A 12,515-nucleotide genomic window follows, 5' to 3' on the forward strand; every position below is an offset into this window, starting at 1 on the left:
GTACAACTCATTTTAGTATATGTGCCCTGATGACTCCTTTAACTATAGGTGCTACTCTTGGCTGTAAATTTAGGGAAGGTTTTAAAGCACAAAGGGATTAAACAAAAGGTTGCCTAAAGAACGAGTCACAAAGTACTGCTTTGGGAAACTTTTATCACATACTATATTTCCAGAAATCCAGGACAATTCAACAGTGAGCTTACCTTGGTGCAGAAAATGCTAGCAGGCCCATATTTACTCGACCTTCATTATCTGTTTTTGGCTGCTGAGAATAACAATTTACCTAAAATTCAAAGAAAACATTTTCAGCCCAGTATTGTTCAAAGTATAAGTTCAAATGTATAAGGACACGAAAATAACTACAGTATGCCTCAACAAATTTGAGTTATTCCATTAAGATCTGCTTATTCATTTGCAGCAATAGTCAATGAGATGCAAATAATTAGAAGTTGATGCAGGATTATGCAAATTGTGAGTAAATTTTGGAACAAATGAATCCCCCTGAGGAGGAATTCTACGCTACCTGCCACTCTGGAGAGTGCATCGGAGGGATGAAGGGGATGGGAGTGCAGCAACATACAAAGCAGAGCTGTTGCTTAGGAAGAAGGATGGGGGTGAGTGACATGCTGCCTGCCTCTGCATATACTACATGGGAGAGATAGAGCAGTGAGCAGCATTGGGGGCATGGCCACATTCACACCATAAGATACACCAACTTTCCCCCCTCTTTTTGGGAGAAAAAAAAAAAAAGTCTTATACTGTGAAAAGTACGGTACATAATTTTCCAACTTTTAAGTCTTATATCTCTGGTGTGGCAGCCTGGAAAAATCAGATTTATTTGTGCATCATTAGCAATGTAAGTAGCTGAATCATAAAAAAATGTAGTATAAACGTTTCCACTGGTTCAACTAACATAGTCCCCTACTGCTGACAAATTATTAACATCCGGCATGAGAAGCAATGATGCTTCTGAGGTGGCAAAAGACTAAGCATGTAGAATGTGGGCATTGTACCAGCAAAATATAAAATGTATGTCCTGTGTATGTAATAAGCTTATTTTTTGGGGGAGTGGGGAGGGGGGCTATTCATTTTTAAAAAGTTTGGCTATAAGAAAAACCCCACAAAAAATAGTACCTTGAGAAGGTTGTCTTTTACCATAGTGAGTTTCACATTTGGCTCAGAAGCCTGGTTCCCCCATTCATCGTACAGCTGGATAATTAGAGGCTTCTGAGTCTTTCTGCCACAGATCACTGTAACAGACTAATGAAAGCAATCATGTTAGATAGCAACTAACTACCAGACAAAAATACAGGGTGGGCCATTTATATGGATACACCTTAATAAAATGGGAATGGTTGGTGATATTAACTTCCTGTTTGTGGCACATTAGTATATGTAAGGGGGGGAAACTTTTCAAGATGGGTGGTGACCATGCCGGCCATTTTGAATCCAACTTTTTTTTTTTTCAATATTATGGGTGTCAGGTCCGAGCATTACTTAATGAACAGTTTCCTGGAAAGTGGATTGGTCATCGTGGGCCAGTTGAATGGCCCCCAAGGTCTCCCAATCTGACCCCCTTAGACTTTTATCTTTGGGGTCAACTGAAGGCAATTGTCTATGCTATGAAGATACGAGATGTGCAGCACCTAAAACTACGGATACTGGGAGCCTATGCTAGCATTTCTCCTGCGGTATTGCTCTCAATGTGTGAAGACTGGGAGAAGAAGGTTGCATTGACAATCCAACACAATGGGCAACACATTTTATAAGTGGTCAGAAACTTGTAAATAACTCATGAAAGAATAGCATTACGCTAAAACCAAGCACACCACTGTTTTTCTTGTGAAATTCCCAATAAGTTTGATGTGTCACATGACCCTCTTCCTATTGAAAAAAACAAACGGATTCAAAATGGCCGACTTCAAAATGGCCACCATGGTTAAAAAAATTTCCCCCCTCACATATACTAATGTGCCACAAACAGGAAGTTAATATCACTAACCATTCCCATTTATTTAAGGTGTATCCATATAAATGGCTCACCCTGTACATCGTTTTATAAATGATCTTACCTCTGGCCAGTCTATCAACTCAATCTTAGCTGGTGGCCCAGAAACCAAGTTCAGTTTCAGGTAAGTGGAGTAACACCTCCAGGCAAAGCATATCTCTTTTTCCTCTACAGGTCCAACCAAGAATTTTATTCCTTTGATGATCATAGAATGAGTGTCTTCCTGGGAAAATGAAGTAGCGCAAAAAAAAAAAAGTAAATAAAAAGCTCAACATATTGTAAAAATGTATGTAAATTATGTTGCATCCGTTAAAAAGGAACTGTAACCAAAACAAAGAGTAAAATTGCTTTTTTTTAACAATATTCATGTATAAATTATTTAGTCAGTGTTTGCCTATTGTAAAATCTTTCCTCTCCCTGATTTACTTTTTGAAATGGATCACAGGCTGCAACATCTTTAGTAACGGCGTGGCCGGATAGCGTATTGGTTAAGGGCTCTGCCTCTGACACAGGAGACCAGGGTTCGAATCTCAGCTCTGCCTGTTCAGTAAGCCAGCACCTATTCAGTAGGAGACCTTAGGCAAGTCTCCCTAACACTGATATAGAGCGCGTCCTAGTGGCTGTAGCTCTGGCGCTTTAAGTACGCCAGGAGAAAAGCGCAATATAAATGTTATTTGTCTTGTCTAATGGCAAGTGATCTCTGCAGGATGTTTGTTACTGAGAGTTGTAAAGCCAGTACAAAAACATAGCTGGTGTCCCGGATACCCTGGGGGGAGAATTTAGCATAACATCCTACGATATGCCCCAGTAGGAGGGCTGGGTTACAGCATCAGAAACAAATCCTTAAAGGGATACTGTAGGGGGGGTCGGGGAAAATGAGCTGAACTTACCCGGGGCATCTAATGGTCCCCCGCAGACATCCTGTGTTGGCGCAGCCACTCACCGATGCTCCGGCCTTGCCTCCAGTTCACTTCTGGAATTTCTGACTTTAAAGTCAGAAAACCACTGCGCCTGCGTTGCCGTGTCCTCGCTCCCGCTGATGTCACCAGGAATGTACTGCACAGACACAGACCATACTGGGCCTACGCTGTGCGCTCTTGATGACATCAGCGGGATCGAGGACACGGCAACGCAGGCGCAGTGGTTTTCTGACTTTAAAGTCATAAATTCCAGAAGTGAACCGGAGGCAGGGCCAGAGCATCGGTGAGTGGCTGCGCGGGCACAGGATGTCTGCGGGCGACCATTAGAAGCCCTGGGTAAGTTCAGCTCATTTTCCCCCGACCCCCCTACAGTATCCCTTTAAGCTTTATATTACATACAGCAATATAAAACTAAAGGATTTGTTTCTGATGCTGAAATCAGGAAAAAATACCATAAAAGTGGGATCCAAAATAATTTATTGTATTCTACTACGTGTCACTACAGCTCCTCTTTAACGTGCCATAAACATTAGCCTAAAACAACTGTTCCTTGTGTACTGGTATGTAAAATGGGCACCCAATTCAAAAACAGAAATGCCTACCTGGAATGTAATATTTAAACTACTTTTATCTATACTACTTCCAGAAACACCCAGGAAATCAACACAGGAGGATGATAGTGTTTTGACTTGATTTCCAAACTGATCTGTCAATGTCAGCTCTGTAAATGACAAGAAGAAGAAAAAAAATAGGTTTGACAAGAAGCTTTGAAGACAAAAAACATTAGCAATCTTCAATTATACTACATTTTTTTAAAGTGAAAGCCCAATAACAGTAATCATTTTTTCCTTCCAACAGACCCAGCTAACTACACAGTGGCACCACCAAGCCATAATCACCTCATATATAAAAGATCTGCATTGCTACGTTTCTATAAAAAAAATATTTTTATTTAAAAAATGCATTGATTAAAAAAACAAACAAAATATCTGAAGCTTTCTGCATGCCCAATGACAATATCTAATTTAAGTTTCAACAGTGCGGGGTGGGTCTGAACCAGCGGCATCTACAGAATAAGCTCCATGATGCACCATACAACCAAGGTTCCCACTGAAGTTTGTCAGTGCTCCCACCATATACTGCACCCAGTGTAACTTCAGAGGTGCGGTTATATGGGTTAGAAACAGTGACAATGCATAGGTATCAAACAGCTGTGTCACTGGCATTTGGGAGGATTTATAATCCTTAATCATTATGTCTTTATTAAATTCACAGTTGTAACTTACCAACTTCACCTTTCAGCTCTTCTCCCATGTGAATAATCTTGCGTCCAGTTAATTTGCATTTCAAATGCTTTGGCTCATCAGGAAGAGGTCTGAAACAATGTATACGGTATTCAGAGTTGACACTACATATGTAACTTTACCTTAATGATTAAATATTAAAACATGACATTCTTATGAAGCGTAACTTATTACGGTGAAAGTTACTGCACCAATGGTTACATAATGATGTGCCGAGATCTCCTCTGGAGTCACAAGTTCAATGCAATGTAATTCGAAAGATCCGCACCATCAACGTAGATACTTTTATTATTGCTCAATTAAAAACAATAAAATCCATATGTGGGTATATACACAGATGACGCACAGGCGTTTCGGGCCATATTAGGTCCTTTCTCAAATCTTGACCAGCCCACACTGATAGCAAATCCAAATCCAAATACATATAAAGCCCCAAAGAGGACCACATGGGAAACTGCACAATTTGCATATATGCATATTCATAATCACCCCCAACCAATCAAATTGCACTTGATAGCCAAGACATAAAAACTCCACATTCCATCTACATACAACACATATAAAATCATACATACATAAAATACCAAGCAGAGTGCATAAGGACACTCACCATTATGTCACGCGTGTAGCAAGTATACGCGACCAAGACATAAGATAAATGCGGATCATAGTGACCAATAGCAGCACTGCCTACAACGTCCGCTCTTTTACATCGACCAATCACCAGGGGATAGGCGGCAGACCAACCCACCTCATTGGCCAGAGGAGTCAGGAACCGCCAAAGCGATATGCTGCACTGAGGACCGGGGGAGATCCGTACAACAGTACGGGAATGACGTGTCACCGCCCAGCCAATAGGCGGGCACGTGAAACACCACGTATGCCAATCACGAGGAGGCAACCCCTACGTCATCCAGTGGCAAGGGACCACCTCCTCAGCCAATTGGGAAGAGGCCGACGGCGTCCGCTATTAAAACTGAATGGGCGTGTCTAAATCCAGCGCCTAAAAACATTCACGGCGGCCGCTCGAAAAACGCCACCTACTTGCGCCAGCCAATGGCAAGGGGACACCTCTCCAACCAATCTAAGGGGAGCCGACGGCGTCCGCTATTAGGACTGAATGGGCGTAACTAAATGCAACGCCAAAACATTCGCGGCGACCAATAAGGAAACGCCACTTCACATGGTAGGCGTACCAAAATGTAGAGCAACATAAACATTGCCCTCACCAATAAAAAACACGCCGACAGCGTCCGCCTCATACTGCAAACTTTACTCGCTCTTGGCACTGTCAAAAAAGAACTCCTCCCCTAGTCCACTGCGCCAGCAAAAGAAAAAGCCCAACTCAAACTGGTCACGCAGTGAATAAGTGTACCACACCATCCCCTTTCATATAGATAATATATATAATCTTGCACATAATAACACATCATATAGGGAATAAACATGCGCCGAAGATGAGGGTGAGAAGATATCTAAGAAATATAAATAATAATCAATGTATATAAATGTATCAAATATCTCACCGTCTTCTCGAAGCATATTACTCCTTTAAGGGGGGAAAAAACACACATCAAATCACAGCAGTAAGGTCATAGTCCCTATTGAGGCCCTTGGGCTCATAAGTCTCCAGTTTATTTATCCAGTAAAATTCTCTTAATGCCAGCATTTTCCGTCTATCCCCACCCCTACGAGGCTGAGGTATCCCCTCAATCACCTGAACCCGCAATTGTGCCAGGGAATGGTTTTTACTGCTAAAATGATCAGATACAGATAAATCTCTATTGTGATTCCTAATATTGGACTTATGTGAAGCCATACGGTCCCTAAGGGGTTGTGTTGTCTTACCCACATACCCCAAGCCACAGGGACACTTAAGCAAATAAATAACAAACCTAGATTCACAATTGAAGGATCCCTTGATCCTATATCTGGTCCCTTGGCTTGGGTGGGTAAAGACATCCCCCTTGGTCATATAGCTACACAGATGGCAATTTAAACACGGAAAATTCCCATTCTTTTTGTTACTCACACTCCCATCAAGGCCCAAATCGTTGTGTACCAGTTTGTCCCTCAACGATGGAGCCCTCTTATATGAGATCAGAGGATAATCATGAAATTCTTTAACGGTGGGGAGGCCTTGTCTTAGGGTGGACCAGTGTTTGTTGATTATGTGTGTTATTTTATCTGAGAGGACATTGTAGGTCATAACACATGGTATCCTTTCCGAGATCCCTAGTCTAATAGCACCTCTTCTCATCCCCATATTCCCATTCCCTTTAAATCTAAAATTCTTCTCTAAACAAACAGCAGGATATTTTCTGGCCAAGAATTTGTATTTCATATCCTCAAGGCGTTTTTCCCTCATAATTGGATCTGTCACTATCCTCTCGATACGTTTAAATTGACCTTTCGGTATATTATAGCGGGTATGAGGCGGATGGAAAGATTCAAAATGTAAGACAGAATTCCTGTCTGTTTCCTTAGTATACAAATCGGTCACCAGGGTTCCCCCACTCTTGATGACCCAAGTATCCAAGAAACTGACCCTCTGCTGGTCAGCATGGACAGTGAGCTGTATATGGGGACATTTACCATGCAGATCTGAAACGAATTGATCCAGACTCGAACGTGGCCCCCCCCAAATCAAAAAAATGTCGTCGATATAGCGTTTCCACGCCACAGCGAACTGACAAAATAATGGATTAGAAAAAACAAATGCCTCCTCATACAACCCCATAAAGAGGTTAGCATAGGAGGGGGCCACGTTCGAGCCCATCGCCGTGCCCTGGCGTTGCATGTAGAATGTGGACCCGAACAGAAAATAGTTGTTCCTCAAGATCAGTTCCAGCAGCCGCATGATAAATTTTCTTTGTCCCACATCAAAATCAGAACATATCATAAGATAGAACTCAACCGCTTCCAAGCCCCCCTCATGGGGTATGGCCGTATATAGACTACTCACGTCCATGGTGACCAGCAGAGAGTGTTCATCCACCTCACCAATATCCGCAACGACTTCCAGAAACTGTTGGGTGTCTCTCAGATACGAATCCAAGTTCAGTACCATCGGTCTTAATATCCTGTCAAGGAAAATAGAAATGTTAGAGAAGATCGAGTCGATCCCTGAAACTATCGGGCGACCTGGGGGCTTTTGTAAACCCTTATGAATTTTAGGGAGAATATATAGGATTGGGATCCTAGGGTGCTCCTTAATCAAAAATATTTTAAGATCTCTATCTATAACCTCTTTTAAAAAAGCCTCCTCTACAATTCTACCAATTTTAAGTTGAATCTCTGCAGTAGGGTTATAATCTAATTTCTCATAGACTTGTACATCATTTAACTGTCTCAAGATCTCTTCCTTGTACTCTACTGTCTCCATAATAACTACTGCACCACCCTTATCTGCTGCGCATATTTTGATAGATTTATTTAAAGATAGGGACATAATAGCTTGTCGTTCCTGTGAAGAGAGGTTATGTTTAATATCTTTGATTCTTTTAGCTTCAAAGTCCGATCTCAAGGACCTGATCTCAGTGTTGACCTTCTCTATATACGTGTTAATAACACTATGGCAAGTGGGAGTGAATCGACTTTTGTTCCTTAAGTTCCAGTCCTTCAACTGTAAGCGTTCATTCAATGTCTCCCTTTGATCATCATTCTTCCACAGGAGACTGTTGCTAAAGAACTGTTTAAGTCTCAATGATCTAAAAAATCGCGTTAATTCCAAATCCACCTCAAAAAAATTAGGGAAATTAGTAGGACAAAAAGATAATCCTCTATTCAGGAGTTGATGTTCGGGTTCATTCAGGGGGTATGTAGAGATATTCACTACCAAATCAACCGGTTCTATCTTCCCCTCCTCAACTGCATCCTGAAATCTTCTTTCCCTTTTCCTTTGTTTCTCTTTCTGGTATCTTTTTCCTCCCCTCCGCTTGGACTGTCTGATGGGCCCGATGGGTCGTCCGAGCCTAAAAAATCCGATGATGACTGTTCACCTTCCTTGGGTATACGGGGTTTGGGATTCCTTCTTGGGTTCCTAGGTTTGAATGGTCTAGGATGTTTTGGCTGCACCTCTCCCGGCCCTCTCTGCCATCTATACACGTACCCACTGGAATAGTCTTGTATATCCCTGTGGTATTTCCCTCGTTTTATTTCCTCCAGGGAGGTTTCATATTCTTTTGTCATCAAGGTCAATTGTCCTCGATATTTCTCAAAGTCGTCTCTCTCCATCATCTCCGCCAGGGAGATTGTCAGCGTAGAGATCTGCTTGTCTATTAGTGGGAGTTCCTTCATAATTTCTTCCACCGTGCATAGCATCGCATCAAAGGAGGCCCGGTTCCAGATAAATTCCCATTTACCGCAGTACTCTGTATGTTTAGGGAATAAGATGGGTGCGACTTGAGCTCGAATATTCCTAGGAATTTTGCCATCCTTATAGTACTCCACAAGAGTTTTAGCGTGGAGTTCCAATTCCACATATTTTTTCTTTAAATTCTCCAATTCCCTTTTGGTCACTTGTAGGTCAGGTTTCTTCAGGAATCCACCGCCAGTCGGGACCTGGGCAACAATGCTGGCTGCCTCTTCTAATGAATATGCAAATGATTTGCTGGAGGCTTGTTTACCCAGATTTTCCATTGTGCAATATTCCGACACTCCTGTCAAACGTATTACGGTGAAAGTTACTGCACCAATGGTTACATAATGATGTGCCGAGATCTCCTCTGGAGTCACAAGTTCAATGCAATGTAATTCGAAAGATCCGCACCATCAACGTAGATACTTTTATTATTGCTCAATTAAAAACAATAAAATCCATATGTGGGTATATACACAGATGACGCACAGGCGTTTCGGGCCATATTAGGTCCTTTCTCAAATCTTGACCAGCCCACACTGATAGCAAATCCAAATCCAAATACATATAAAGCCCCAAAGAGGACCACATGGGAAACTGCACAATTTGCATATATGCATATTCATAATCACCCCCAACCAATCAAATTGCACTTGATAGCCAAGACATAAAAACTCCACATTCCATCTACATACAACACATATAAAATCATACATACATAAAATACCAAGCAGAGTGCATAAGGACACTCACCATTATGTCACGCGTGTAGCAAGTATACGCGACCAAGACATAAGATAAATGCGGATCATAGTGACCAATAGCAGCACTGCCTACAACGTCCGCTCTTTTACATCGACCAATCACCAGGGGATAGGCGGCAGACCAACCCACCTCATTGGCCAGAGGAGTCAGGAACCGCCAAAGCGATATGCTGCACTGAGGACCGGGGGAGATCCGTACAACAGTACGGGAATGACGTGTCACCGCCCAGCCAATAGGCGGGCACGTGAAACACCACGTATGCCAATCACGAGGAGGCAACCCCTACGTCATCCAGTGGCAAGGGACCACCTCCTCAGCCAATTGGGAAGAGGCCGACGGCGTCCGCTATTAAAACTGAATGGGCGTGTCTAAATCCAGCGCCTAAAAACATTCACGGCGGCCGCTCGAAAAACGCCACCTACTTGCGCCAGCCAATGGCAAGGGGACACCTCTCCAACCAATCTAAGGGGAGCCGACGGCGTCCGCTATTAGGACTGAATGGGCGTAACTAAATGCAACGCCAAAACATTCGCGGCGACCAATAAGGAAACGCCACTTCACATGGTAGGCGTACCAAAATGTAGAGCAACATAAACATTGCCCTCACCAATAAAAAACACGCCGACAGCGTCCGCCTCATACTGCAAACTTTACTCGCTCTTGGCACTGTCAAAAAAGAACTCCTCCCCTAGTCCACTGCGCCAGCAAAAGAAAAAGCCCAACTCAAACTGGTCACGCAGTGAATAAGTGTACCACACCATCCCCTTTCATATAGATAATATATATAATCTTGCACATAATAACACATCATATAGGGAATAAACATGCGCCGAAGATGAGGGTGAGAAGATATCTAAGAAATATAAATAACTTAAGGAACAAAAGTCGATTCACTCCCACTTGCCATAGTGTTATTAACACGTATATAGAGAAGGTCAACACTGAGATCAGGTCCTTGAGATCGGACTTTGAAGCTAAAAGAATCAAAGATATTAAACATAACCTCTCTTCACAGGAACGACAAGCTATTATGTCCCTATCTTTAAATAAATCTATCAAAATATGCGCAGCAGATAAGGGTGGTGCAGTAGTTATTATGGAGACAGTAGAGTACAAGGAAGAGATCTTGAGACAGTTAAATGATGTACAAGTCTATGAGAAATTAGATTATAACCCTACTGCAGAGATTCAACTTAAAATTGGTAGAATTGTAGAGGAGGCTTTTTTAAAAGAGGTTATAGATAGAGATCTTAAAATATTTTTGATTAAGGAGCACCCTAGGATCCCAATCCTATATATTCTCCCTAAAATTCATAAGGGTTTACAAAAGCCCCCAGGTCGCCCGATAGTTTCAGGGATCGACTCGATCTTCTCTAACATTTCTATTTTCCTTGACAGGATATTAAGACCGATGGTACTGAACTTGGATTCGTATCTGAGAGACACCCAACAGTTTCTGGAAGTCGTTGCGGATATTGGTGAGGTGGATGAACACTCTCTGCTGGTCACCATGGACGTGAGTAGTCTATATACGGCCATACCCCATGAGGGGGGCTTGGAAGCGGTTGAGTTCTATCTTATGATATGTTCTGATTTTGATGTGGGACAAAGAAAATTTATCATGCGGCTGCTGGAACTGATCTTGAGGAACAACTATTTTCTGTTCGGGTCCACATTCTACATGCAACGCCAGGGCACGGCGATGGGCTCGAACGTGGCCCCCTCCTATGCTAACCTCTTTATGGGGTTGTATGAGGAGGCATTTGTTTTTTCTAATCCATTATTTTGTCAGTTCGCTGTGGCGTGGAAACGCTATATCGACGACATTTTTTTGATTTGGGGGGGGCCACGTTCGAGTCTGGATCAATTCGTTTCAGATCTGCATGGTAAATGTCCCCATATACAGCTCACTGTCCATGCTGACCAGCAGAGGGTCAGTTTCTTGGATACTTGGGTCATCAAGAGTGGGGGAACCCTGGTGACCGATTTGTATACTAAGGAAACAGACAGGAATTCTGTCTTACATTTTGAATCTTTCCATCCGCCTCATACCCGCTATAATATACCGAAAGGTCAATTTAAACGTATCGAGAGGATAGTGACAGATCCAATTATGAGGGAAAAACGCCTTGAGGATATGAAATACAAATTCTTGGCCAGAAAATATCCTGCTGTTTGTTTAGAGAAGAATTTTAGATTTAAAGGGAATGGGAATATGGGGATGAGAAGAGGTGCTATTAGACTAGGGATCTCGGAAAGGATACCATGTGTTATGACCTACAATGTCCTCTCAGATAAAATAACACACATAATCAACAAACACTGGTCCACCCTAAGACAAGGCCTCCCCACCGTTAAAGAATTTCATGATTATCCTCTGATCTCATATAAGAGGGCTCCATCGTTGAGGGACAAACTGGTACACAACGATTTGGGCCTTGATGGGAGTGTGAGTAACAAAAAGAATGGGAATTTTCCGTGTTTAAATTGCCATCTGTGTAGCTATATGACCAAGGGGGATGTCTTTACCCACCCAAGCCAAGGGACCAGATATAGGATCAAGGGATCCTTCAATTGTGAATCTAGGTTTGTTATTTATTTGCTTAAGTGTCCCTGTGGCTTGGGGTATGTGGGTAAGACAACACAACCCCTTAGGGACCGTATGGCTTCACATAAGTCCAATATTAGGAATCACAATAGAGATTTATCTGTATCTGATCATTTTAGCAGTAAAAACCATTCCCTGGCACAATTGCGGGTTCAGGTGATTGAGGGGATACCTCAGCCTCGTAGGGGTGGGGATAGACGGAAAATGCTGGCATTAAGAGAATTTTACTGGATAAATAAACTGGAGACTTATGAGCCCAAGGGCCTCAATAGGGACTATGACCTTACTGCTGTGATTTGATGTGTGTTTTTTCCCCCCTTAAAGGAGTAATATGCTTCGAGAAGACGGTGAGATATTTGATACATTTATATACATTGATTATTATTTATATTTCTTAGATATCTTCTCACCCTCATCTTCGGCGCATGTTTATTCCCTATATGATGTGTTATTATGTGCAAGATTATATATATTATCTATATGAAAGGGGATGGTGTGGTACACTTATTCACTGCGTGACCAGTTTGAGTTGGGCTTTTTCTTTTGCTGG

At 42.3% G+C, this 12,515-nt stretch overlaps 1 protein-coding gene across 2 annotated transcripts in view; it reads right to left on the minus strand.

Annotated features, from left to right (window-relative positions):
* Positions 1–12,515, minus strand: part of SMCHD1 (structural maintenance of chromosomes flexible hinge domain containing 1) — a 214,373-nt gene that overhangs the window by 64,646 nt on the left and 137,212 nt on the right. For both annotated transcript variants that reach the window (XM_068237225.1, XM_068237226.1), the window contains exons 27-31: positions 4,215–4,303; positions 3,531–3,649; positions 2,073–2,231; positions 1,135–1,260; positions 204–283 (exon numbers count right to left, since the gene is read on the minus strand). In XM_068237225.1, coding sequence (XP_068093326.1) covers positions 204–283; positions 1,135–1,260; positions 2,073–2,231; positions 3,531–3,649; positions 4,215–4,303 — 573 coding nt within the window. The remainder of the gene's footprint in view (positions 1–203; positions 284–1,134; positions 1,261–2,072; positions 2,232–3,530; positions 3,650–4,214; positions 4,304–12,515) is intronic.

Source organism: Hyperolius riggenbachi, chromosome 5 (assembly GCF_040937935.1).
Source record: "Hyperolius riggenbachi isolate aHypRig1 chromosome 5, aHypRig1.pri, whole genome shotgun sequence".
Taxonomy (NCBI): domain Eukaryota; kingdom Metazoa; phylum Chordata; class Amphibia; order Anura; family Hyperoliidae; genus Hyperolius; species Hyperolius riggenbachi.